The sequence below is a fragment of the Ascaphus truei genome, unplaced genomic scaffold (assembly GCF_040206685.1).
Source record: "Ascaphus truei isolate aAscTru1 unplaced genomic scaffold, aAscTru1.hap1 HAP1_SCAFFOLD_1351, whole genome shotgun sequence".
Lineage (NCBI taxonomy): Eukaryota > Metazoa > Chordata > Amphibia > Anura > Ascaphidae > Ascaphus > Ascaphus truei.
Window position 1 is genome coordinate 51,494 of NW_027454230.1, and position 27,998 is coordinate 79,491.

At 53.0% G+C, this 27,998-nt stretch overlaps 1 protein-coding gene across 1 annotated transcript in view; it reads left to right on the plus strand.

The window, feature by feature from the left end:
• Window positions 1-23,220, plus strand: part of LOC142475734 (cytochrome P450 11B, mitochondrial-like) — a gene marked incomplete at its 3' end in the record, with an annotated part of 62,178 nt that extends 38,958 nt beyond the window's left edge. Inside the window, exons 4-5 of the mRNA XM_075581478.1 lie at window positions 17,794-17,997; window positions 23,066-23,220. Coding sequence (XP_075437593.1) covers window positions 17,794-17,997; window positions 23,066-23,220 — 359 coding nt within the window. The remainder of the gene's footprint in view (window positions 1-17,793; window positions 17,998-23,065) is intronic.
• Between the last annotated feature and the right edge of the window lie 4,778 nt (window positions 23,221-27,998).

Genomic DNA, 27,998 nt, shown 5'->3' on the forward strand with positions numbered 1-27,998 from the left:
CATTATGGTCAGGGTATGGGTTAGGGGCAGTGAGAGATTGCTTGGTTGGTGGGTAGGGGGTGGGGACATTATGGTCAGGGTATGGGTTAGGGGCAGTGAGAGATTGCTTGGTTGGTGGGTAGGGGGTGGGGACATTATGGTCAGGGTATGGGTTAGGGGCAGTGAGAGATTGCTTGGTTGGTGGGTAGGGGTGGGGACATTATGGTCAGGGTATGGGTTAGGGGCAGTGAGAGATTGCTTGGTTGGTGGGTGGGGGGGAACATTATGGTCAGGTTATGGGTTAGGGGCAGTGAGAGATTGCTTGGTTGGTGGGTGGGGGGGGACATTATGGTCAGGGTATGGGTTAGGGGCAGTGAGAGATTGCTTGGTTGGTGGGTAGGGGGGGAACATTATGGTCAGGTTATGGGTTAGGGGCAGTGAGAGATTGTTTGGTTGGTGGGTAGGGGGGGAACATTATGGTCAGGTTATGGGTTAGGGGCAGTGAGAGATTGCTTGGTTGGTGGGTAGGGGGGGGAACATTATGGTCAGGTTATGGGTTAGGTGCAGTGAGAGATTGCTTGGTTGGTGGGTGGGGGGGGAACATTATGGTCAGGGTATGGGTTAGGGGCAGTGAGAGATTGCTTGGTTGGTGGGTAGGGGGGAACATTATGGTCAGGTTATGGGTTAGGGGCAGTGAGAGATTGCTTGGTTGGTGGGTAGGGGGGAACATTATGGTCAGGTTATGGGTTAGGGGTAGTGAGAGATTGCTTGGTTGGTGGGTAGGGGGGGAACATTATGGTCAGGGTATGGGTTAGGGGCAGTGAGAGATTGTTTGGTTGGTGGGTAGGGGGGGAACATTATGGTCAGGTTATGGGTTAGGGGCAGTGAGAGATTGCTTGGTTGGTGGGTAGGGGGGGAACATTATGGTCAGGGTATGGGTTAGGGGCAGTGAGAGATTGCTTGGTTGGTGTATAGGGGGGGGGAACATTATGGGCAGGGTATGGGTTAGGGGCAGTGAGAGATTGCTTGGTTGGTGGGTAGGTTGGGAACATTATGGTCAGGGTATGGGTTAGGGGCAGTGAGAGATTGCTTGGTTGGTGGGTAGGGGTGGGGACATTATGGTCAGGGTATGGGTTAGGGGCAGTGAGAGATTGCTTGGTTGGAGGGTAGGGGTGGGAATATTATGGTCAGGGTATGGGTTAGGGGCAGTGAGAGATTGCTTGGTTGGTGGTAGGGGGGGACATTATGGTCAGGTTATGGGTTAGGGGCAGTGAGAGCTTGCTTGGTTGGTGGGTAGGGGGGAACATTATGGTCAGGTTATGGGTTAGGGGCAGTGAGAGCTTGCTTGGTTGGTGGGTAGGGGGGGAACATTATGGTCAGGTTATGGGTTAGGGGCAGTGAGAGATTGCTTGGTTGGTGGGTAGGGGGGGGACATTATGGTCAGGGTATGGGTTAGGGGCAGTGAGAGATTGTTTGGTTGGTGGGTAGGGGTGGGAACATTATGGTCAGGTTATGGGTTAGGGGCAGTGAGAGATTGGTTGGTGGGTAGGGGGGAACATTATGGTCAGGGTATGGGTTAGGGGCAGTGAGAGATTGCTTGGTTGGTGGGTAGGGGGAACATTATGGTCAGGGTATGGGTTAGGGGCAGTGAGAGATTGCTTGGTTGGTGGGTAGGGGGGGAACATTATGGTCAGGTTATGGGTTAGGGGCAGTGAGAGATTGCTTGGTTGGTGGGTAGGGGGGGAACATTATGGTCAGGGTATGGGTTAGGGGCAGTGAGAGATTGCTTGGTTGGTGGGTAGGGGTGGGGACATTATGGTCAGGGTATGGGTTAGGGGCAGTGAGAGATTGCTTGGTTGGTGGGTGGGGGGGAACATTATGGTCAGGTTATGGGTTAGGGGCAGTGAGAGATTGCTTGGTTGGTGGGTGGGGGGGGACATTATGGTCAGGGTATGGGTTAGGGGCAGTGAGAGATTGCTTGGTTGGTGGGTAGGGGGGGAACATTATGGTCAGGTTATGGGTTAGGGGCAGTGAGAGATTGTTTGGTTGGTGGGTAGGGGGGGAACATTATGGTCAGGTTATGGGTTAGGGGCAGTGAGAGATTGCTTGGTTGGTGGGTAGGGGGGGGAACATTATGGTCAGGTTATGGGTTAGGTGCAGTGAGAGATTGCTTGGTTGGTGGGTGGGGGGGGAACATTATGGTCAGGGTATGGGTTAGGGGCAGTGAGAGATTGCTTGGTTGGTGGGTAGGGGGGAACATTATGGTCAGGTTATGGGTTAGGGGCAGTGAGAGATTGCTTGGTTGGTGGGTAGGGGGGAACATTATGGTCAGGTTATGGGTTAGGGGCAGTGAGAGATTGCTTGGTTGGTGGGTAGGGGTGGGGACATTATGGTCAGGGTATGGGTTAGGGGCAGTGAGAGATTGCTTGGTTGGTGGGTAGGGGTGGGGACATTATGGTCAGGGTATGGGTTAGGGGCAGTGAGAGATTGCTTGGTTGGAGGGTAGGGGTGGGAATATTATGGTCAGGGTATGGGTTAGGGGCAGTGAGAGATTGCTTGGTTGGTGGTAGGGGGGGACATTATGGTCAGGTTATGGGTTAGGGGCAGTGAGAGCTTGCTTGGTTGGTGGGTAGGGGGGAACATTATGGTCAGGTTATGGGTTAGGGGCAGTGAGAGCTTGCTTGGTTGGTGGGTAGGGGGGGAACATTATGGTCAGGTTATGGGTTAGGGGCAGTGAGAGATTGCTTGGTTGGTGGGTAGGGGGGGGACATTATGGTCAGGGTATGGGTTAGGGGCAGTGAGAGATTGTTTGGTTGGTGGGTAGGGGTGGGAACATTATGGTCAGGTTATGGGTTAGGGGCAGTGAGAGATTGGTTGGTGGGTAGGGGGGAACATTATGGTCAGGGTATGGGTTAGGGGCAGTGAGAGATTGCTTGGTTGGTGGGTAGGGGGAACATTATGGTCAGGGTATGGGTTAGGGGCAGTGAGAGATTGCTTGGTTGGTGGGTAGGGGGGGAACATTATGGTCAGGTTATGGGTTAGGGGCAGTGAGAGATTGCTTGGTTGGTGGGTAGGGGGGGAACATTATGGTCAGGGTATGGGTTAGGGGCAGTGAGAGATTGCTTGGTTGGTGGGTAGGGGTGGGGACATTATGGTCAGGGTATGGGTTAGGGGCAGTGAGAGATTGCTTGGTTGGTGGGTGGGGGGGAACATTATGGTCAGGTTATGGGTTAGGGGCAGTGAGAGATTGCTTGGTTGGTGGGTGGGGGGGGACATTATGGTCAGGGTATGGGTTAGGGGCAGTGAGAGATTGCTTGGTTGGTGGGTGGGGGGGGACATTATGGTCAGGGTATGGGTTAGGGGCAGTGAGAGATTGCTTGGTTGGTGGGTAGGGGGGGAACATTATGGTCAGGTTATGGGTTAGGGGCAGTGAGAGATTGTTTGGTTGGTGGGTAGGGGGGGAACATTATGGTCAGGGTATGGGTTAGGGGCAGTGAGAGATTCCTTGGTTGGTGGGTAGGGGGGGGAACATTATGGTCAGGTTATGGGTTAGGTGCAGTGAGAGATTGCTTGGTTGGTGGGTGGGGGGGGAACATTATGGTCAGGGTATGGGTTAGGGGCAGTGAGAGTTTGCTTGGTTGGTGGGTAGGGGGGAACATTATGGTCAGGGTATGGGTTAGGGGCAGTGAGAGATTGCTTGGTTGGTGGGTAGGGGGGAACATTATGGTCAGGTTATGGGTTAGGGGCAGTGAGAGATTGCTTGGTTGGTGGGTAGGGGGGAACATTATGGTCAGGTTATGGGTTAGGGGTAGTGAGAGATTGCTTGGTTGGTGGGTAGGGGTGGACATTATGGTCAGGTTATGGGTTAGGGGCAGTGAGAGATTGCTTGGTTGGTGGGTAGGGGGGAACATTATGGTCAGGGTATGGGTTAGGGGCAGTGAGAGATTGCTTGGTTGGTGTATAGGGGGGGGGAACATTATGGGCAGGGTATGGGTTAGGGGCAGTGAGAGATTGCTTGGTTGGTGGGTAGGTTGGGAACATTATGGTCAGGGTATGGGTTAGGGGCAGTGAGAGATTGCTTGGTTGGTGGGTGGGGGGGGCATTATGGTCAGGGTATGGGTTAGGGGCAGTGAGAGATTGCTTGGTTGGTGGGTAGGGGGGGAACATTATGGTCAGGTTATGGGTTAGGTACAGTGAGAGATTGCTTGGTTGGTGGGTAGGGGGTGGGAACATTATGGTCAGAGTATGGGTTAGGGGCAGTGAGAGATTGCTTGGTTGGTGGGTAGGGGGGGAACATTATGGTCAGGTTATGGGTTAGGGGCAGTGAGAGATTGCTTGGTTGGTGGGTAGGGGGGAACATTATGGGCAGGGTATGGGTTAGGTACAGTGAGAGATTGCTTGGTTGGAGGGTAGGGGTGGGAATATTATGGTCAGGGTATGGGTTAGGGGCAGTGAGAGATTGCTTGGTTGGTGGGTAGGGGGGAACATTATGGTCAGGGTATGGGTTAGGGGCAGTGAGAGATTGCTTGGTTGGTGGGTAGGGGGGAACATTATGGTCAGGGTATGGGCTAGGGGCAGTGAGAGATTGCTTGGTTGGTGGGTAGGGGTGGGGACATTATGGTCAGGGTATGGGTTAGGGGCAGTGAGAGATTGCTTGGTTGGTGGGTAGGGGTGGGGACATTATGGTCAGGGTATGGGTTAGGGGCAGTGAGAGATTGCTTGGTTGGAGGGTAGGGGTGGGAATATTATGGTCAGGGTATGGGTTAGGGGCAGTGAGAGATTGCTTGGTTGGTGGTAGGGGGGGACATTATGGTCAGGTTATGGGTTAGGGGCAGTGAGAGCTTGCTTGGTTGGTGGGTAGGGGGGAACATTATGGTCAGGTTATGGGTTAGGGGCAGTGAGAGCTTGCTTGGTTGGTGGGTAGGGGGGGAACATTATGGTCAGGTTATGGGTTAGGGGCAGTGAGAGATTGCTTGGTTGGTGGGTAGGGGGGGGACATTATGGTCAGGGTATGGGTTAGGGGCAGTGAGAGATTGTTTGGTTGGTGGGTAGGGGTGGGAACATTATGGTCAGGTTATGGGTTAGGGGCAGTGAGAGATTGGTTGGTGGGTAGGGGGGAACATTATGGTCAGGGTATGGGTTAGGGGCAGTGAGAGATTGCTTGGTTGGTGGGTAGGGGGAACATTATGGTCAGGTTATGGGTTAGTGGCAGTGAGAGATTGCTTGGTTGGTGGGTAGGTGGGGACATTATGGTCAGGGTATGGGTTAGGGGCAGTGAGAGATTGCTTGGTTGGTGGGTAGGGGGGGAACATTATGGTCAGGGTATGGGTTAGGGGCAGTGAGAGATTGCTTGGTTGGTGGGTAGGGGGGGACATTATGGTCAGGTTATGGGTTAGGGGCAGTGAGAGATTGCTTGGTTGGTGGGTAGGGGGGAACATTATGGTCAGGGTATGGGTTAGGGGCAGTGAGAGATTGCTTGGTTGGTGGGTAGGGGGGAACATTATGGTCAGGGTATGGGTTAGGGGCAGTGAGAGATTGATTGGTTGGTGGGTAGGGGGGGAACATTATGGTCAGGTTATGGGTTAGGGGCAGTGAGAGATTGCTTGGTTGGTGGGTAGGGGGGGACATTATGGTCAGGGTATGGGTTAGGGGCAGTGAGAGATTGCTTGGTTGGTGGGTAGGGGGGGGACATTATGGTCAGGTTATGGGTTAGGGGCAGTGAGAGATTGCTTGGTTGGTGGGTAGGGGGGGACATTATGGTCAGGTTTATGGGTTAGGGGCAGTGAGAGATTGCTTGGTTGGTGGGTAGGGGGGAACATTATGGTCAGGGTATGGGTTAGGGGCAGTGAGAGATTGGTTGGTTGGTGGGTAGGGGGGTGGACATTATGGTCAGGGTATGGGTTAGGGGCAGTGAGAGATTGTTGGGTTGGTGGGTAGGGGGGGAACATTATGGTCAGGGTATGGGTTAGGGGCAGTGAGAGATTGCTTGGTTGGTGGGTAGGGGGGGAACATTATGGTCAGGGTATGGGTTAGGGGCAGTGAGAGATTGCTTGGTTGGTGGGTAGGGGGGGAACATTATGGTCAGGTTATGGGTTAGGGGCAGTGAGAGATTGCTTGGTTGGTGGGTGGGGGGGGACATTATGGTCAGGGTATGGGTTAGGGGCAGTGAGAGATTGCTTGGTTGGTGGGTAGGGGGGGAACATTATGGTCAGGGTATGGGTTAGGGGCAGTGAGAGATTGCTTGGTTGGTGGGTAGGGGGGGGAACATTATGGTCAGGGTATGGGTTAGGGGCAGTGAGAGATTGCTTGGTTGGTGGGTAGGGGGGAACATTATGGTCAGGGTATGGGTTAGGGGCAGTGAGAGATTGCTTGGTTGGTGGGTAGGGGGGAACATTATGGTCAGGGTATGGGTTAGGGGCAGTGAGAGATTGCTTGGTTGGTGGGTAGGGGGGGGAACATTATGGTCAGGTTATGGGTTAGGGGCAGTGAGAGATTGCTTGGTTGGTGGGTAGGGGGGGACATTATGGTCAGGTTATGGGTTAGGGGCAGTGAGAGATTGCTTGGTTGGTGGGTAGGGGGGAACATTATGGTCAGGGTATGGGTTAGGGGCAGTGAGAGATTGCTTGGTTGGTGGGTAGGGGGGAACATTATGGTCAGGGTATGGGTTAGGGGCAGTGAGAGATTGCTTGGTTGGTGGGTAGGGGGTGGGGACATTATGGTCAGGGTATGGGTTAGGGGCAGTGAGAGATTGCTTGGTTGGTGGGTAGGGGGTGGGGACATTATGGTCAGGGTATGGGTTAGGGGCAGTGAGAGATTGCTTGGTTGGTGGGTAGGGGTGGGGACATTATGGTCAGGGTATGGGTTAGGGGCAGTGAGAGATTGCTTGGTTGGTGGGTAGGGGAGGAACATTATGGTCAGGTTATGGGTTAGGGGCAGTGAGAGATTGCTTGGTTGGTGGGTGGGGGGGGACATTATGGTCAGGGTATGGGTTAGGTACAGTGAGAGATTGCTTGGTTGGTGGGTGGGGGGGGAACATTATGGTCAGTGTATGGGTTAGGGGCAGTGAGAGATTGCTTGGTTGGTGGGTAGGGGTGGGAACATTATGGTCAGGTTATGGGTTAGGGGCAGTGAGAGATTGGTTGGTGGGTAGGGGTGGGAACATTATGGTCAGGGTATGGGTTAGGGGCAGTGAGAGATTGCTTGGTTGGTGGGTAGGGGGAACATTATGGTCAGGGTATGGGTTAGGGGCAGTGAGAGATTGCTTGGTTGGAGGGTAGGGGTGGGAACATTATGGTCAGGGTATGGGTTAGGGGCAGTGAGAGATTGCTTGGTTGGTGGTAGGGGGGGACATTATGGTCAGGTTATGGGTTAGGGGCAGTGAGAGCTTGCTTGGTTGGTGGGTAGGGGGGAACATTATGGTCAGGTTATGGGTTAGGGGCAGTGAGAGCTTGCTTGGTTGGTGGGTAGGGGGGGAACATTATGGTCAGGTTATGGGTTAGGGGCAGTGAGAGATTGCTTGGTTGGTGGGTAGGGGGGGGGACATTATGGTCAGGTTATGGGTTAGGGGCAGTGAGAGCTTGCTTGGTTGGTGGGTAGGGGGGGAACATTATGGTCAGGGTATGGGTTAGGGGCAGTGAGAGATTGCTTGGTTGGTGGGTGGGGGGGGAACATTATGGTCAGGGTATGGGTTAGGGGCAGTGAGAGATTGCTTGGTTGGTGGGTAGGGGTGGGAACATTATGGTCAGGTTATGGGTTAGGGGCAGTGAGAGATTGGTTGGTGGGTAGGGGGGGACATTATGGTCAGGTTATGGGTTAGGGGCAGTGAGAGATTGCTTGGTTGGTGGGTAGGGGGGAACATTATGGTCAGGGTATGGGTTAGGGGCAGTGAGAGATTGCTTGGTTGGTGGGTAGGGGGAACATTATGTCAGGGTATGGGTTAGGGGCAGTGAGAGGTTGCTTGGTTGGAGGGTAGGGGTGGGAACATTATGGTCAGGGTATGGGTTAGGGGCAGTGAGAGATTGCTTGGTTGGTGAAGGGGGGGACATTATGGTCAGGTTATGGGTTAGGGGCAGTGAGAGCTTGCTTAGTTGGTGGTAGGGGGGGACATTATGGTCAGGGTATGGGTTAGGGGCAGTGAGAGATTGCTTGGTTGGTGGTAGGGGGGGACATTATGGTCAGGTTATGGGTTAGGGGCAGTGAGAGATTGCTTGGTTGGTGGATAGGGGGGGAACATTATGGTCAGGTTATGGGTTAGGGGCAGTGAGAGCTTGCTTGGTTGGTGGGTAGGGGGGGAACATTATGGTCAGGTTATGGGTTAGGGGCAGTGAGAGATTGGTTGGTGGGTAGGGGGGGGACATTATGGTCAGGTTATGGGTTAGGGGCAGTGAGAGATTGCTTGGTTGGTGGTAGGGGGGTGGACATTATGGTCAGGTTATGGGTTAGGGGCAGTGAGAGATTGCTTGGTTGTTGGGTAGGGAGGGAACATTATGGTCAGGTTATGGGTTAGGGGCAGTGAGAGATTGCTTGGTTGGTGGGTAGGGGTGGGAATATTATGGTTAGGGGCAGTGAGAGATTGCTTGGTTGGTGGGTAGGGGGGAACATTATGGTCAGGGTATGGGTTAGGGGCAGTGAGAGATTGCTTGGTTGGTGGTAGGGGTAGGACATTATGGTCAGGGTATGGGTTAGGGGCAGTGAGAGATTGCTTGGTTGGTGGTAGGGGTGGGACATTATGGTCAGGTTATGGGTTAGATGCAGTGAGAGATTGCTTGGTTGGTGGGTAGGGGGGAACATTATGGTCAGGTTATGGGTTAGGTGCAGTGAGAGATTGCTTGGTTGGTGGGTAGGGGTGGGAACATTATGGTCAGGGTATGGGTTAGGGGCAGTGAGAGATTGCTTGGTTGGTGGGTAGGGGGGGGACATTATGGTCAGGGTATGGGTTAGATGCAGTGAGAGATTGCTTGGTTGGTGGGTAGGGTGGGGACATTATGGTCAGGGTATGGGTTAGGGGCAGTGAGAGATTGCTTGGTTGGTGGGTAGGGGGGGGACATTATGGTCAGGTTATGGGTTAGGGGCAGTGAGACATTGCTTGGTTGGTGGGTAGGGGGGGGACATTATGGTCAGGGTATGGGTTAGGGGCAGTGAGAGATTGCTTGGTTGGTGGGTAGGGGGGGGGACATTATGGTCAGGGTATGGGTTAGGTGCAGTGAGAGATTGCTTGGTTGGTGGGTAGGGGGGGAACATTATGGTCAGAGTATGGGTTAGGTGCAGTGAGAGATTGCTTGGTTGGTGGGTGGGGGAGGGAACATTATGGTCAGGGTATGGGTTAGGGGCTGTGAGAGATTGCTTGGTTGGTGGGTAGGGGAGGGAACATTATGGGCAGGGTATGGGTTAGGGGCAGTGAGAGATTGCTTGGTTGGTGGGTAGGGGTGGGAACATTATGGTCAGGGTATGGGTTAGGGGCAGTGAGAGATTGCTTGGTTGGTGGGTAGGGGGAACATTATGGTCAGGGTATGGGTTAGGGGCAGTGAGAGATTGCTTGGTTGGTGGGTAGGGGTGGGAACATTATGGTCAGGGTATGGGTTAAGGGCAGTGAGAGATTGCTTGGTTGGTGGTAGGGGGGGACATTATGGTCAGGGTATGGGTTAGGGGCAGTGAGAGATTGCTTGGTTGGTGGTAGGGGGGGACATTATGGTCAGGGTATGGGTTAGGGGCAGTGAGAGATTGCGTGGTTGGTGGGTAGGGGGGAATATTATGGTCAGGGTATGGGTTAGGTGCAGTGAGAGATTGCTTGGTGGGTGGGTAGGGGTGAACATTATGGTCAGGTTATGGGTTAGGTGCATTGAGAGCTTGCTTGGTTGGTGGGTAGGCGGGGGGGACATTATGGTCAGGATATGGGTTAGGTGCAGTGAGAGATTGCTTGTTTGGTGGGTAGGCGTCGGGACATTATGGTCAGGTTATGGGTTAGGGGCAGTGAGAGATTGCTTGGTTGGTGGGTAGGCGTGGGGACATTATGGTCAGGTTATGGGTTAGGGGCAGTGAGAGATTGCTTGGTTGGTGGGTAGGGGTGGAACATTATGGTCAGGGTATGGGTTAGGTGCTGTGAGAGATTGCTTGGTTGGTGGGTAGGGGGGAACATTATGGTCAGGTTATGGGTTAGGGGCAGTGAGAGATTGCTTGGTTGGTGGGTAGGGGGGGACATTATGGTCAGGGTATGGGTTAGGTGCAGTGAGAGATTGCTAGGTTGGTGGGTAGGGGGGGACATTATGGTCAGGGTATGGGTTAGGGGCAGTGAGAGATTGCTTGATTGGTGGGTAGGGGGGGACATTATGGTCAGGGTATGGGGTAGGTGCAGTGAGAGATTGCTTGGTTGGTGGGTAGGGGTGGGGACATTATGGTCAGGGTATGGGTTAGGGGCAGTGAGAGATTGCTTGGTTGGTGGATAGGGGTGGGAACATTATAGTCAGGGTATGGGTTAGGTGCATCGATCGCTTGCTTGGTTGGTGGGTGGGGGTGGGGACATTATGGTCAGGTTATGGTTTAGGAGCAGTGAGAGATTGCTTGGTTGGTGGGTGGGGGAACATTATGGCCAGGTTATGGGTTAGTGGCAGTGAGAGATTGCTTGGTTGGTGGGTAGGGGGTGGACATTATGGTCAGGTTATGGGTTAGGGGCAGTGAGAGATTGCTTGGTTGGTGGGTGGGGGTGGGAACATTATGGTCAGGTTATGGGTTAGGTGCAGTGAGAGATTGGTTGGTTGGTGGGTAGGGGAGGGAACATTATGGTCAGGTTATGGGTTAGGGGCAGTGAGAGATTGCTTGGTTGGTGGGTCGGGGGGAACATTATGGTCAGGTTATGGGTTAGGGGCAGTGAGAGATTGCTTGGTTGGTGGGTGGGGGGGAACATTATGGTCAGGGTATGGGTTAGGGGCAGTGAGAGATTGCTTGGTTGGTGGGTAGGGGGGGACATTATGGTCAGGGTATGGGTTAGGTGCAGTGAGAGATTGCTTGGTTGGTGGGTAGGGGGTGGGAACATTATGGTCAGGTTATGGGTTAGGGGCAGTGAGAGATTGCTTGGTTGGTGGGTAGAGGGGGAACATTATGGTCAGGGTATGGGTTAGGGGCAGTGAGAGATTGGTTGGTTGATGGGTAGGGGGGGACATTATGGTCAGGGTATGGGCTAGGTGCAGTGAGAGATTGCTTGGTTGGTGGGTAAGGGTGGGGACATTATGGTCAGGGTATGGGTTAGGGGCAGTGAGAGATTGCTTGGTTGGTGGGTAGGGGTGGGAACATTATAGTCAGGGTATGGGTTAGGTGCATTGATCGCTTGCTTGGTTGGTGGGTGGGGGTGGGGACATTATGGTCAGGTTATGGTTTAGGAGCAGTGAGAGATTGCTTGGTTGGTGGGTGGGGGGGGACATTATGGCCAGGTTATGGGTTAGTGGCAGTGAGAGATTGCTTGGTTGGTGGGTAGGGGGGTGGACATTATGGTCAGGTTATGGGTTAGGGGCAGTGAGACATTGCTTGGTTGGTGGGTGGGGGTGGGAACATTATGGTCAGGTTATGGGTTAGGGGCAGTGAGAGATTGCTTGGTTGGTTGGTAGGGGTTGGAACATTATGGTCAGGGTATGGGTTAGGTGCAGTGAGAGATTGCTTGGTTGGTGGGTAGGGGGGGAACATTATGGTCTAGTTATTGGTTAGGTGCATTGACAGATTGCTTGGTTGGTGGGTACGGGGGAACATTATGGTAACGGTATGGGTTAAGGGCAGTGAGAGTTTGGTGGGTTGGTGGGTAGGGGTGGGAAAATTATGGTCAGGGTATGGGTTAGGGGCAGTGAGAGATTGCTTGGTTGGTGGGTAGGGGGGGGGAACATTATGGTCAGGTTATGGGTTAGGGGCAGTGAGAGATTGCTTGGTTGGTGGGTAGGGGGAGACATTATGGTCAGGTTATGGGTTAGGGGCAGTGAGATTGCTTGGTTGGTGGGTAGGGGGGGACATTATGGTCAGGTTATGGGTTAGGGGCAGTGAGAGCTTGCTTGGTTGGTGGGTAGGGGGGGGAACATTATGGTCAGGATATGGGTTAGATGCAGTAAGAGATTGCTTGGTTGGTGGGTAGGGGGGGACATTATGGTCAGGTTATGGGTTAGTGGCAGTGAGAGATTGCTTGGTGTGTGGGTAGGGGGGAACATTATGGTCAGGATATGGGTTAGGGGCAGTGAGATTGCTTGGTTGGTGGGTAGGGGGGGACATTATGGTCAGGTTTATGGGTTAGGGGCAGTGAGAGATTGCTTGGTTGGTGGGTAGGGGGGGAACATTATGGTCAGGTTATGGGTTAGGGGCAGTGAGAGATTGCTTGGTTGGTGGGTAGGGGGGAACATTATGGTCAGGGTATGGGTTAGGGGCAGTGAGAGATTGCTTGGTTGGTGGGTAGGGGGGGAATATTATAGTCAGGTTATGGGTTAGGGGCAGTGAGAGATTGCTTGGTTGGTGGGTAGGGGGGGAATATTATAGTCAGGTTATGGGTTAGGTGCATTGTGAGCTTGCTTAGTTGGTGGGCAGGTGTTGGGGTCAGGTCTCTGGATTTAGTCTTGTAATGGTGAAGGGACGGACAGTGGGGACGATTGGACTGGTGAGGTGAGTGGCTTTGGAGGGTTTTGGAGAGACTTTAGGATGGTTTAGGAAGGGGTGAGGGTAGGGGAGTTCATGATTGTTGAGTGAGGGAGGGGATGGGATAGGAGGTCAACAGGTGATCATGGAATGTGATGGAGAAGAGATGAGTTTTGAGTTGGCTTCTGAAGATCGTTATTGAGGGGGCAGATGGGATGTGGAGGGGGCAGATGGGATGTGGTGGGGGAGCTTGGTACAGTGGACCGTGTCGAGTAAGGCAAATGATTGCAATCTAGAGGAAGCATGAGGACCTGCGGGGGGTGGGGGCGAAGAGTAAGGACTGTGGCAGTGAGGATGGGAAGAGGATGGGAACGGGTGTAGGGAGAGATGAGTGCTGCAAGGTAAGGAGGAGCAAGACCATAGAGAGATTTGTAGACTGGGCAGAGGAATTTGAAGTGGGATCTTTGTTGGATAGGTAGCCGGTGGAGTTGGGAGAGGAGAGGTGTGATGTGGGAAGAGTAGGGGAGATTGAGAAGTGTACGGGCTGCAGCATTTGGATTTTTGGAGGGGTATGGAGGAGGAAAGGGGAGACAAAGTAGTCGTCGAGGCGGGTGAAAATGAGGGAGTGGATGATTAGTCGACACATTTTTCATATGTTATATAGATGGTAGCAACAGGTGATGTGTTATGAAGGTGTGTTGGGCAAAGAGGAGAGAAGGTTCAAAGGTCACTCCAAGGTTGTGAGCGGAAGAGGAGGGGGAGATGGTGAGGGTTGGAGAGATGGTGAGGGGGAAAGGAGATAATTTTTAAGAAGTGGGAGGACATCCAGGTGGAAATGGCAGAAAGGCAGGCAGAGATATGGGTGGAAAGTTTGTGTGAGAATAGTGGGAAGGACAACTAGATTTGGATGTCGTCTGTAAAAACCTGGACGTTGAATCTATGGGAAGAATTGAGGGGGGGCAGTAGAGAGGAAAAAGAGAAGAGGATCAAGGATGGATCATTCGGGAACGACAACTTGGTGGGTGGAGAGGATGAAGGAGACAGAGTAGGAGCGGTGGGAGAGATAGGATGAGAGCCATGAGAGGGTGTTGTCAGTGATGCCAAGGTTGGTAGCGTCAAGATGAGAGTGAGGTGATCGCTGGTGTCAAAGTCTGAAGAGAGGTCAAGGAGGATTAGGTTTGGGAGAGTTTGGAGTGGCGAGCTTGGGAGAGAAAGTTGTGGATGGTGAGGAGGGCAGTTTCAGTAGAGTGTGAGGGACGGAATCCAGACTGGACAATGGGAAGGAGGGAATGAGTGTGGAGGAAGGTGGAGACTTGGTTGGGAACGATGCATTCGAGGAATTTGGAGAAGTATGGAAGGAGTGAGATAGGGCAAAAGTTGGTGGGCAGGGAGATTTTTTTTGATGAGAGGGATGACTATCGCAGTTTAAGGAGTCTAGGTATTGACCAATGGATAGAGAGAGGTTGAAGAAGGAGAAGTGGGAGGAGAGGAGAGACAGTAGTGTGGAATGGGGTCAGAAGGGGATATGGTGGGATGAGAGCATTTAAGGATTATGAGATCATCATCAAAGGTTGGGCAGAAGGAGTGGGTAGGGGTGGTGGATAGAGGGGGAGGGTGGTGGCTGGGGGTGGAGGGAGAGGGGGTGCAGTGGTGGGTAAGGAAGCACGGGTGTTATTATTTTTTTGTGAGAAGTAGGAGGCAAGGTCAGTGTCTGAGAGGGGGAGGGAGGCTTAGGCACGAGAGATGGGGAGGGCTGTAGCAGATTGTTTAGTGTGGAGAACAGTTGGCATGAATGAGGTGATAAGGGTGTTACAGTATATTTGTTTTTGTGATTTGAGAGTGGAGGTGTATTGGTGCAGGAGGGATTGGAAGGTGGTGTGTTAGGATGAGGAATAGAAAGATTTCCATGATCTCTCGGCTGTGCAAAGAGGGACAGAGTGTTGAGTTGTCAGGTGAGCCAGGGTTGAGGTGGCTTTCTGGTTGGACGCACAGGGTTGAAGGGTGCGATTGAATTGAGGGAGGAGGATAATGAAGAGTTGAGGGTGGATAAAGCAGGGTTCAGTGGGAGAGAGGAAAATGATGTGAGTGGGGGATGAGTAATGAGGGGGATGAGTAATGAGGTGGTGGAGTTAAGGGAGGATGGGTCAATGGATTTGAGGTTTCTGCGAAGGGTGGGATTGGGTGGGGGTGAGGAGAGGGGAGCGATGCAAAGGATGGTGGAGAGGAGAAGGTGATTGGAAGGTGGGAAAAAGAGTGATTAGGGGGACTCGGCGTGGCATCTTGACACGTGGTACGTGGGTGGGGGGTGATTGAGTAAGAGAGAGTCCAAAGGAGGAAATGAGGGGGTGAAGGCAGAGGGGGGGGGGGGGTTATCGAGGTGAAGGTTAAAGTCACAGAGGATGAGAAGGGGGTTGGGGGAGGGTAAGAATGAAAAGAGGAAGCATTCAAACTCATTGAAAAATGGTGTGGGTGAGCCAGGGGGACGATAAATTATGATGACTGTGATGGGTAGAGGGAAAGAGAGAGAGCAGGCATGGAATTCAAAAGAGGAAAAAGGGAAGGAAGGGGGGTTGGGGACAGGTGTCCAGGATCAGGAGACAAGGAGGCCATCTCCTCCTCCAGTGCCGGTGTGACGTGGGGTATGGGGGGGAAGTATGATTGTGTAGATGAGGACAGCGGAGTGGCTGTATTTTTGGTGGGGATCCATGTTTGGGTGATTGCAAGAAATGCAAGATTGTTTTGTAGGAAGTGATTGAGGGTGAATGTGGTTTTATTGCAGATGGATCTGGCGTTCTAGAGAGAGAATAGGTGGTTGATGGAGGTTGGGGTGGGAGTGGGGGGTGATGGGGGGGAAGTGAGAGAAGTTTACAAGGATGGGGTGTATGAGGTTAATGGGGTTGGCATAGTGAGTGGAGGTTAGATTTTGGTGAGGGATGGGGATGGTGAGGACAAGGATTGAGAAGGATGGTGGCATTGGGGGGAGGGATAGGTGGGGCAGAGGCTCGTGGGGGAAAGGAGGAGGGGGTGGTAAGAAGGAGGAGAAGCAAGGAGGGACAGCTGATCATGCTATGGGGTGGATGAGGGATAGGATGGGGCAGAAGAGAGGATAATTGGTGAGGGATTGATAATGATTTATGAGGTTATCAGTGGTAGTTCAGCAAGGGTTAGGAGTAATTGTAGTGGGGATGGAGGTGCCAGTTAGTGATGGGGCAGTCTGTGTAGGGGTAAAGAGTACAGTTAATGTCGGAATCATTTGTAATGGTGACGGTCATTTGTTAGCATTTGCGACAGTAGTAGTCAATTTGAGAGCACTGGGAAAGGAACAATCAGATTTCGGAAGCAATGGGGACGGGAAGAATGGAATTATGAGCACTTGGAAAGGGAATAATCAGATTAGGAAGGAAAGGGGGAATCTCCCCACTACAAGCGATTAGGAACCATTGGGGACAATGGATTTCTTAGTACTGGGAACGCGTTGGAAGCAGGGTGGGGGGGGGAGCAAGAGTGAGAACAGTATATGAAACAGGCCGCGCAGGAGAGGAAGGGGAGTATAGTTATAGTAACATATTAGTTAATAACAATACAGTGGTTATAGTTAAAATAGAGAAAAACCTGGCGCCAAATTGTCAGTGGAATGTCCTGTACTCCTCAAGGGATCCGCACACTTGCTCGACAGACCATGCAAAGAAATAAACACAAACACACAAAAATCATAGCGCAACACTGTAGGGTGAGCAGTAATGCACTAATATATACAAACAATTAAGAATCCTAGCGACAATTAAAACAACTATTTATTAAAAAGAAGAACTATGCCAAGACAAAGGACCGCAGGTCATCTGGGACACAAAAATTGGAGCCCTACTTACAGACAGCAAGGCTTAAACTCGCATGGTAGGAACAAGTCCTAGATAGAGATGATCTCCCTGCCGGGTGATGTCTCTGCTCCACTGCGGCTCGAACTCCAGTCAGTCCCTACGATGGTACCCGGAACCTCTCCGGCCGTGGAGGCTGGTGTGCGGGGTCCACAGCTCTGCACCGCGTGTAGACACACGCCTCACTTCCTCCTCCGGAGCAACGGGAAGTCTCTGCGCGCCCGCGCGCGATAGTACCCGTGGCCTTAAAGGGACAGCTGTCTCAGATGAGAGCACATGGATAGATGTGCTGCTAGCCAGAAGGATACAGCACACTACTTACTGCAGCCAAACCCCTGAGGAAGTAGAGTGACATCTACGAAACGCGTAGGGCTAGTGGCATAGCCACTGTTTGATTGACTTTGGACGTTTAAGGTCATTTGGCTTTGGAGACCTGCTTTTCATTCTGCCTGCCAGCTGTCCCTTTAAGGCCACGGGTACTATCGCGCGCGGGCGCGCAGAGACTTCCCGTTGCTCCGGAGGAGGAAGTGAGGCGTGTCTACACGCGGTGCAGAGCTGTGGACCCCGCACACCAGCCTCCACGGCCGGAGAGGTTCCGGCTACCATCGTAGGGACTGACTGGAGTTTGAGCCGCAGTGGAGCAGAGACATCACCCGGCAGGGAGACCATCTCTATCTAGGACTTGTTCCTACCATGCGAGTTTAAGCCTTGCTGTCTGTAAGTAGGGCTCCAATTTTTGTGTCCCAGATGACCTGCGGTCCTTTGTCTTTGCATAGTTCTTCTTTTTAATAAATAGTTGTTTTAATTGTCGCTAGGATTCTTAATTGTTTGTATATATTAGTGCATTACTGCTCACCCTACAGTGTTGCGCTATGATTTTTGTGTGTTTGTGTTTATTTCTTTGCATGGTCTGTCGAGCAAGTGTGCGGATCCCTTGAGGAGTACAGGACATTCCACTGACAATTTGGCGCCAGGTTTTTCTCTATTTTATGTTATTCTGTTAGTACTGGCAGTATCACCGGGCAGCCATCCTTTATTAGAGGTTTTTTTTAATATCACACTGTGTTTTACACTTTAGCGCTAGTTCACATTTATTTTCACCAGTGGTTATAGTTAATAACAATAAGAACGTCTGGTGATCGGTAACATGGTGGAACGTGAGGCAATGGATATGCAGCTGGTAACATTGCTTAGGTAGGGGGAGCTGTTGAGGGAAGTAGTCCTAGTAGCTGGGGTGGCTGTTGGTAGGGCGAGGCACTTATGTCACACTGTCACCTTGATGTGTCACAACATTATTCTTATGTCAGCTGTGTCACTGTCACCCACTATGTCCACACAGCAAGTGGCTACGTCCTGTATGGGCAGCGTCTCGGTCTCCTGGAGGAACATCCCAACGCAGAATCCCTGCGCTTTATCCGAGCCGTGGAGACCATGATAAAGACCACTCTACCCCTGCTGTTCCTGCCGCCCAAACTCCTGCGCCTGGCAGACAGCCACCTATGGACCGAGCACGTTAACGCCTGGGACATTATATTCCAGCAGGGTATGTATACACTGGTAATGAACATGCTGCGCTGTATAATGATGCGGAGTAGCTATACATTGTGTGAAAGAGTATGTGGTACAGTTATTAAAGGGATGTATATGAAACCGATCCGGGTGAACAGTATTTTTCCTCACTGAGGAAGTTGAAAGTCCCAGAGAGAGATCCCGGCTGTGTAAGTGTTCTGAGACTTGCAAGCCATGTTACGCGTCTCTAGGGGGAGTATCTGGTGATCAGGGTGAGTCGGGGTTCCAGTACCCTTAGACAGCTGCTTAAAAGGTCCAGACCAGGATTTTCAGTTGTCTTTGGAGCTACTTGCACCTCACCTTGACTAACTAACAGGCGCCAGAATGCGCCAGAAAAGGGCCTAACACGCACAGGAGAGAAAAGACAAAAAACAAAACATAGTGTAATCTGTTTCCCATAAAGAACGGACCTGCTAATAAAGGTTTATACACTTACAGAATATAAGATCAAAATGGGAGTGATCATAAACTCGGATGAAATGGCCCGAGAACCCCTCCTTCAGGTATCAGCTGGGCTCGTCTGCCGAACGTATTACTCCAATGAGACCCTCCTGTAATAATGGTGTCCCGAGACCGCACACCGACCCAATGGCTTCTACACAGGGATAGGCATCCAGATAAGGAACCAAACCAGGATGTACCAACGTACAAAACAATCTAATAAATAAAATAGAAACACACAAAGGATATGCCCACTGGCGCACTCCACACCGGAACCTGCGACACGGAGTAGTCCACACCGGAACCTGCGACACGGAGTACTCCACACCGGTACCTGCGACACGGAGTACTGCACACCGGTACCTGTGACACGGAGTACTCCACACCGGAACCTGCGGCACGGAGTGGTCCACACCGGAACCTGCGACACGGAGTACTCCACACCGGTACCTGCGACACGGAGTAGTCCACACCGGAACCTGCGACACGGAGTAGTCCACACCGGTACCTGCGACACGGAGTACTCCACACCGGTACCTGCGACACGGAGTACTGCACACCGGTACCTGTGACACGGAGTACTCCACACCGGAACCTGCGGCACGGAGTGGTCCACACCGGAACCTGCGACACGGAGTACTCCACACCGGTACCTGCGACACGGAGTAGTCCACACCGGAACCTGCGACACGGAGTACTCCACACCGGTACCTGCGACACGAAATGAAAGTCCCACGCACCACCAGCTCACCTCCGACACCCCAGCCTGTGTGGTAGATCCTTTAAAGGAGGAAACGACGCGCATCCCTCACTGCCTGCAGCTCCGTGCACCCCACACAATGCTTCCGCGTCACGTGATGAGTGTTCCTCGCGTCTCGCGAGACTTCAGTGCATAATCTCCAAAATACCTTCGTGGTGTGTTTCCTTCCTCCACAATACACACCATACACACCATACACACCACACTCCTCTGCCCTACTCGTTTCGCGTTCTGCTTCTGCCCCTGAAGACTTTCATTCCGTGTCGCAGGTTCCGGTGTGGAGTACGCCAGTGGGCATATCCTTTGTGTGTTTCTATTTTATTTATTAGATTGTTTTGTACGTTGGTACATCCTGGTTTGGTTCCTTATCTGGATGCCTATCCCTGTGTGGAAGCCATTGGGTCGGTGTGCGGTCTCGGGACACCATTATTACAGGAGGATCTCATTGGAGTAATACGTTCGGCAGACGAGCCCAGCTGATACCTGAAGGAGGGGTTTCTCGGGCCATTTCATCTGAGTTTATGATTGTAGAGGGAGAGGGGGATTGGCCCAGTATTAAAGGGGTTGCACCCCATATGGCCACCCCCTGACCTCACCAGGGAGGCAAGGGGTTAACTGGTCTGCGGTTCAGGAATGTGGTTTTAACCTTGCTGTAACATGAAAATGTGTGTTCCCCTGTTCTAGTATATTATCACCATGTAAGTGTCTGCACCACACACACAATGGGATCCATCCGGGAGGACAAGGGTTAATAGTTAGGAAGTGATTATAGCCCTTTGTTTAATTTTCCCGCCTTTTCAGGCACCATTTTGCAGAGTCCCATAGGTCGCCATTGGAGCTCCATTCATTTCAATGGCGGATCTAGCGGTTTTGGAGCTGTTTCCCTCAAAGACCAGCAGGTGGCGTCCGAGAGGAGGAGCGTCGGTTTCCCATTGTAAGTCAATGGGCCCATTGACTTCAATGGAGATTCCTCGACGGCGATCTCCAGGAATAGGTTGGCAGCCGTCCAAACCACAAAACCGCAAAGAGGAAACATTGTCTAAAAAAGAGCTTTCATCACTGTTAGTTCAAGGTCAACGACAAGTGGCGTGGGAATCTTAGGTTCTAGGGCACCCAGGAATAAAATTATTTTTGCCCCTAGCCCCTAGGCCTCCCCACACTTGACCACCACCGGGTCCAAGAATCCAGGACCCCCAGAAAGCATCGCGCTGGCCAAGCGGGTCGCGCCATAGGCTTCAATGGGGGTGAGAGAAGCAGCGCGAGAAAACGGCTAAGTCCAAAACCCTGAAAAGTATAAGCCCATATCTCCGGTTCTGGAAGGTCCAGATGGCCGGGGTTTGGGGTGCCTGCAGTCACTGTTCCGGCATGACTGCAGGTCCATTCCCGACCCTCTCCGTCCAACCCGACGGAGTATGGACCACCGTAAAGGTCCGTAAGTATTTCCCATAGACATCAATGGCAGCAGTTGACCGGCTATGGCGGAGACGTCCCATAGACTTTAATGGCGGCAATGCACCATTGTAAGTCTATGGCGGCGGTACCCATAGGTGCCAATGGCGGAGGTTCCCCATTGAGAGTCTATGGCGGCGGGGCCCGTTGATTTCAATGGGAAAGAAGTGAAAAACTGAGATTTATTTTACAGCGGAGAAATTTGTAATAAAGAAATAAACGGTTAAACTTGTATTTGCATATCTCCGGTTCTGTGGGTCGCAGCGGGCTGAAACTTGGCCACTATGGTGAGTCAGTTCCAGCATGAAGAACTGGGTCATTTCGACCCGCTGGGCCCAACAGAACCGCGTATTTTAATATGTCTGTATATTAAAAACTATACTGTGTTTCAAAGCGGGGACAAAAGCCCGCGAAGATTCCTGCACATTGAGGAATGCAAATGATCAGGGGGGCGATCTAATGTCTAAGAAACAGACCCCTGATCAAAGGCTCAGCCTCTAACTTTTTACATGAGGGCAGAGAAGCGCAGGGCTGGAGTGGTTTGTAGGTGCCATAACTCACACCTACAAACAAAGAATATCCTGCCAGATACCCCATCTGGTAGACTGCCCGGCGCCCCTGACTTGGGTGTGGGGCTACAGAAATGAGACCCTCAGGGTCCCAGTACGCATGTACCATCTAGCTGGGGGGCATGGGTTAACAATGTTCCCACGTTAGAGATTGGGTGCAGGTAATTGTTCTCCAATAGCCTGCACTCAATAATAAGAATAGGGTTGAAAAGTTATATAAACTGATGTCAACCCTACAGTCTTTGTCTTCTTGTTACATCTTGATTGAAACCTGATTGCTGGAGAATTGCTATTTGAAACTTCTTCATTCCAACCCCTAAGTAAGTGTTACCTTCTTGTCTGTTAATTGTACTATCTTGTTGTGTTCACCTATCTAAGGAATAAATATACTTTATTATATCTAAGCCTCGTTCAGTTCAACCCAGATATTTGGTGTATATTATATCTTGTCATAAGTTACCGTGACAATGATCACCGCCCATATTGATCTTTTATTCTGTAAGTGTATAAACCTTTATTAGCAGGTCCGTTCTTTACGGGAAACAGATTACACTATGTTTTATTTTTGTCTTTTCTCTCCTGTGCACGTTAGGCCCTTTTCTGGCGTGTGTGACTTTTTATCTCTCTGGGTGAGAGATTTGGGCCAGCGGCAGGGAGAGTTTAGTCATTACTATTGGTACGGTAACCTGTGTTTTGCTACTGTTTTGTTATTAGTTTTTGCGCATCCCTGTTTTTCCTGCATACGTGTTTAAGATGCAAAGCTGAGTTACAGTACTGTAGCTTACCCCTTTCCCAATACCCCAGCCAGGAGAGCCGGGGGGCTGAAAGGTACAATTGCCCATCACTTGCTAACCTTTATCTTTATTCAGTTAAGTGGTCAAGCCAGCCAGCTGCAGATAGGGTGATCTGTGTGTAGCGAGTGCTCAGAAAGAGCAATGATTTTGTGTTGTTCAGTTTGTTTTACCGACATGCTGATGTGTTAGAGACATAAACATACATCTATGCTGAGCATGGTCTCTGTGTGACTTGCCCTAGAAGACTGTGTGTTACAGGGAGGTCCAGACAATGGTCAGAACACCCTGTGCGGCCCTTTGTCATAACTGATAATGAACACGCTGCGCTGCATAATGACGCCGAGTATCCACCCCTTATCTCAACGCTGATCCCAGAGAATAATAGAACAGAGTTCTTGACCCAGTGCTACCCAGAATTGGGCATAAACAGCATTTGACTGAAGCTGTAATTAGCTAGTTAGGGAGAGACGCATGAAAAAGTGAGAGAGATGACACAAAGCCATAGAGTATGCAATCCCCACGGCTCATACATTAGGGTGAAGGTATGCCTGCTGCAGCCAGTGGCAGCCTAACTGGCAATGGTGACTGGCTCTTCTCCTTAGTGTCAGGAACAAATACCCTTACAGCTGAATGCAATTTGTCATCTTCATACAAGTATATAAACCAATAAATCACCTGTTGAGGTCTCTCCGCTAAGGCGTGTGTCTCCGCTGAGGCGTGTGTCTCCGCTGAGGCGTGTGTCCTTTTGTATGATGCAATAGAAGAATCCAGGGGACGAAAAAGGGAGCACAGCAAATGAATAATGGGGGCTAAGCACAAGCCAAATAGGTTAAAAACAATTGATATAGGGGTGACATTATAGAGGGTGGCATGGGGGAGTAACTCTGACGCGTTTCGTGCTCTTGGCGCTTTATCAAAGCCTATCCTGGATTCTTCTAAATGCTGATCCCATTACCTTACCCATGACTATGATGTGACCACTCATATGACCTCCTGCCTGACCTCTGACCTCACTCTCTGTTCCTACAGCTGATAGGTGCATCCAGAACATATACCAGGAATTCTGCCTGAAGCAGGAGCGTGGGTACTCGGGAATCATGGCAGAGCTGTTACTGCAGGCAGAGCTTCCACTGGACTCCATCAAGGCCAATATCACTGAGCTGATGGCCGGAGGGGTGGACACGGTGAGAGGGATGCAGGGCCTCAGTATAACATCTATCCCTGGTAATGTCACTGGGCTGATGGCCGGAGGGGGGGACACGGTGAGAGAGACGCAGGGCCTCAGTATAACATCTATCCCTGGTAATGTCACTGGGCTGATGGCCGGAGGGGGGGACACGGTGAGAGGGACGCAGGGCCTCAGTATAACATCTATCCCTGGTAATGTCACTGAGCTGATGGCCGGAGGGGGGGACACGGTGAGAGGGACGCAGGGCCTCAGTATAACATCTATCCCTGGTAATGTCACTGAGCTGATGGCCGGAGGGGGGGACACGGTGAGAGGGACGCAGGGCCTCAGTATAACATCTATCCCTGGTAATGTCACTGAGCTGATGGCCGGAGGGGGGGACACGGTGAGAGGGACGCAGGGCCTCAGTATAACATCTATCCCTGGTAATGTCACTGAGCTGATGGCCGGAGGGGGGGGACACGGTGAGAGGGACGCAGGGCCTCAGTATAACATCTATCCCTGGTAATGTCACTGGGCTGATGGCCGGAGGGGGGGACACGGTGAGAGGGACGCAGGGCCTCAGTATAACATCTATCCCTGGTAATGTCACTGAGCTGATGGCCGGAGGGGGGGACACGGTGAGAGGGACGCAGGACCTCAGTATAACATCTATCCCTGGTAATGTCACTGGGCTGATGGCCGGAGGGGGGGACACGGTGAGAGGGACGCAGGGCCTCAGAATAACATCTATCCCTGGTAATGTCACTGGGCTGATGGCCGTAGGGGGGGACACGGTGAGAGGGACGCAGGGCCTCAGTATAACATCTATCCCTGGTAATGTCACTGAGCTGATGGCTGGAGGGGGGGACACGGTGAGAGGGACGCAGGGCCTCAGTATAACATCTATCCCTGGTAATGTCACTGGGCTGATGGCCGGAGGGGGGGACACGGTGAGAGGGACGCAGGGCCTCAGTATAACATCTATCCCTGGTAATGTCACTGGGCTGATGGCCGGAGGGGGGGACACGGTGAGAGGGACGCAGGGCCTCAGTGTAACATCTATCCCTGGTAATGTCACTGAGCTGATGGCCGGAGGGGGGGACAGGGTGAGAGGGACGCAGGGCCTCAGTATAACATCTATCCCTGGTAATGTCACTGAGCTGATGGCCGGGGGGGGGGACACGGTGAGAGGGACGCAGGGCCTCAGTATAACATCTATCCCTGGTAATGTCACTGAGCTGATGGCCGGAGGGGGGGACACGGTGAGAGGGACGCAGGGCCTCAGTATAACATCTATCCCTGGTAATGTCACTGAGCTGATGGCCGGAGGGGGGGACACGGTGAGAGGGACGCAGGGCCTCAGTATAACATCTATCCCTGGTAATGTCACTGAGCTGATGGCCGGAGGGGGGGACACGGTGAGAGAGACGCAGGGCCTCAGTATAACATCTATCCCTGGTAATGTCACTGAGCTGATGGCCGGAGGGGGGGACACGGTGAGAGGGACGCAGGGCCTCAGTGTAACATCTATCCCTGGTAATGTCACTGGGCTGATGGCCGGAGGGGGGGACACGGTGAGAGGGGCGCAGGGCCTCAGTATAACATCTATCCCTGGTAATGTCACTGGGCTGATGGCCGGAGGGGGGGACACGGTGAGAGGGACGCAGGGCCTCAGTGTAACATCTATCCCTGGTAATGTCACTGGGCTTATGGCCGGAGGGGGGGACACGGTGAGAGGGACGCAGGGCCTCAGTATAAAATCTATCCCTGGTAATGTCACTGAGCTGATGGCTGGAGGGGGGGGACACGGTGAGAGGGACGCAGGGCCTCAGTATAACATCTATCCCCGGTAATGTCAGTGGGCTGATGGCCGGAGGGGGGGACACGGTGAGAGGAACGCAGGGCCTCAGTATAACATCTATCCCTGGTAATGTCACTGAGCTGATGGCCGGAGGGGGGGGACACGGTGAGAGGGACGCAGGGCCTCAGTATAACATCTATCCCTGATAATGTCACTGGGCTGATGGCCGGAGGGGGGGACACGGTGAGAGGGACGCAGGGCCTCAGTATAACATCTATCCCTGGTAATGTCACTGGGCTGATGGCCGGAGGGGGGGACACGGTGAGACGGACGCAGGGCCTCAGTATAACATCTATCCCTGGTAATGTCACTGGGCTGATGGCCGGAGGGGGGGACACGGTGAGAGGGACGCGGGGCCTCAGTATAACATCTATCCCTGTTAATGTCACTGAGCTGATGGCCGGAGGGGGGGACACGGTGAGAGGGACGCGGGGCCTCAGTATAACATCTATCCCTGGTAATGTCACTGAGCTGATGGCCGGAGGGGGGGACACGGTGAGAGGGACGCAGGGCCTCAGTATAACATCTATCCCTGGTAATGTCACTGGGCTGATGGCCGGAGGGGGGGACACGTGAGAGGGACGCAGGGCCTCAGTATAACATCTATCCCTGGTAATGTCACTGGGCTGATGGCCGGAGGGGGGGACACGGTGAGAGGGACGCGGGGCCTCAGTATAACATCTATCCCTGGTAATGTCACTGAGCTGATGGCCGGAGGGGGGGACACGGTGAGAGGGACACGGGGCCTCAGTATAACATCTATCCCTGGTAATGTCACTGAGCTGATGGCCGGAGGGGGGGACACGGTGAGAGGGACGCGGGGCCTCAGTATAACATCTATCCCTGGTAATGTCACTGGGCTGATGGCCGGAGGGGGGGACACGGTGAGAGGGACGCAGGGCCTCAGTGTAACATCTATCCCTGGTAATGTCACTGGGCTGATGGCCGAAGGGGGGGACACGGTGAGAGGGACGCAGGGTCTCAGTATAACATCTATCCCTGGTAATGTCACTGAGCTGATGGCCGGAGGGGGGGACACGGTGTGAGGGACGCAGGGCCTCAGTATAACATCTATCCCTGGTAATGTCACTGGGCTGATGGCCGGAGGGGGGGACACGGTGAGAGGGACGCAGGGCCTCAGTATAACATCTATCCCTGGTAATATCACTGAGCTGATGGCCGGAGGGGGGGACACGGTGAGAGGGACGCAGGGCCTCAGTATAACATCTATCCCCGGTAATGTCAGTGGGCTGATGGCCGGAGGGGGGGACACGGTGAGAGGGACGCAGGGCCTCAGTATAACATCTATCCCTGATAATGTCACTGGGCTGATGGCCGGAGGGGGGACACGGTGAGAGGGACGCAGGGCCTCAGTATAACGTCTATCCCTGGTAATGTCACTGAGCTGATGGCCGGAGGTGGGGACACGGTGAGAGGGACGCAGGGCCTCAGTATAACATCTATCCCTGGTAATGTCACTGGGCTGATGGCCGGAGGGGGGGACACGGTGAGAGGGACGCAGGGTCTCAGTATAACATCTATCCCTGGTAATGTCACTGGGCTGATGGCCGGAGGGGGGGACACGGTGAGAGGGACGCAGGGCCTCAGTATAACATCTATCCCTGGTAATGTCACTGGGCTGATGGCCGGAGGGGGGGACACGGTGAGAGGGACGCAGGGCCTCAGTATAACATCTATCCCCGGTAATGTCAGTGGGCTGATGGCCGGAGGGGGGGACACGGTGAGAGGGACGCAGGGCCTCAGTATAACATCTATCCCTGGTAATGTCACTGAGATGATGGCCGGAGGGGGGGACACGGTGAGAGGGACGCAGGGCCTCAGTATAACATCTATCCCTGGTAATGTCACTGAGCTGATGCCCGGAGGGGGGGACACGGTGAGAGGGACGCAGGGCCTCAGTATAACATCTATCCCTGGTAATGTCACTGAGCTGATGGCCGGAGGGGGGGACACGGTGAGAGGGACGCAGGGCCTCAGTATAACATCTATCCCTGGTAATGTCACTGGGCTGATGGCCGGAGGGGGGGACACGGTGAGAGGGACGCAGGGCCTCAGTATAACATCTATCCCTGGTAATGTCACTGGGCTGATGGCCGGAGGGGGGGACACGGTGAGAGGGGCGCAGGGCCTCAGTATAACATCTATCCCTGGTAATGTCACTGGGCTGATGGCCGGAGGGGGGGACACGGTGTGAGGGACGCAGGGCCTCAGTATAACATCTATCCCTGGTAATGTCACTGGGCTGATGGCCGAAGGGGGGGACACGGTGAGAGGGACGCAGGGCCTCAGTATAACATCTATCCCTGGTAATGTCACTGAGCTAATGGCCGGAGGGGGGGACACGGTGAGAGGGACGCAGGGCCTCAGTATAACATCTATCCCTGGTAATGTCACTGGGCTGATGGCCGGAGGGGGGGACACGGTGAGAGGGACGCAGGGCCTCAGTATATCATCTATCCCTGGTAATGTCACTGGGCTGATGGCCGGAGGGGGGGACACGGTGAGAGGGACGCAGGGCCTCAGTATAACATCTATCCCTGGTAATGTCACTGGGCTGATGGCCGGAGGGGGGGACACGGTGAGAGGGACGCAGGGCCTCAGTATAACATCTATCCCTGGTAATGTCACTGGGCTGATGGCCGGAGGGGGGGACACGGTGAGAGGGACGCAGGGCCTCAGTGTAACATCTATCCCTGGTAATGTCACTGGGCTGATGGCCGGAGGGGGGGACACGGTGAGAGGGACGCAGGGCCTCAGTATAACATCTATCCCTGGTAATGTCACTGGGCTGATGGCCGGAGGGGGGGACACGGTGAGAGGGACGCGGGGCCTCAGTATAACATCTATCCCTGGTAATGTCACTGGGCTGATGGCCGGAGGGGGGGACACGGTGAGAGGGACGCAGGGCC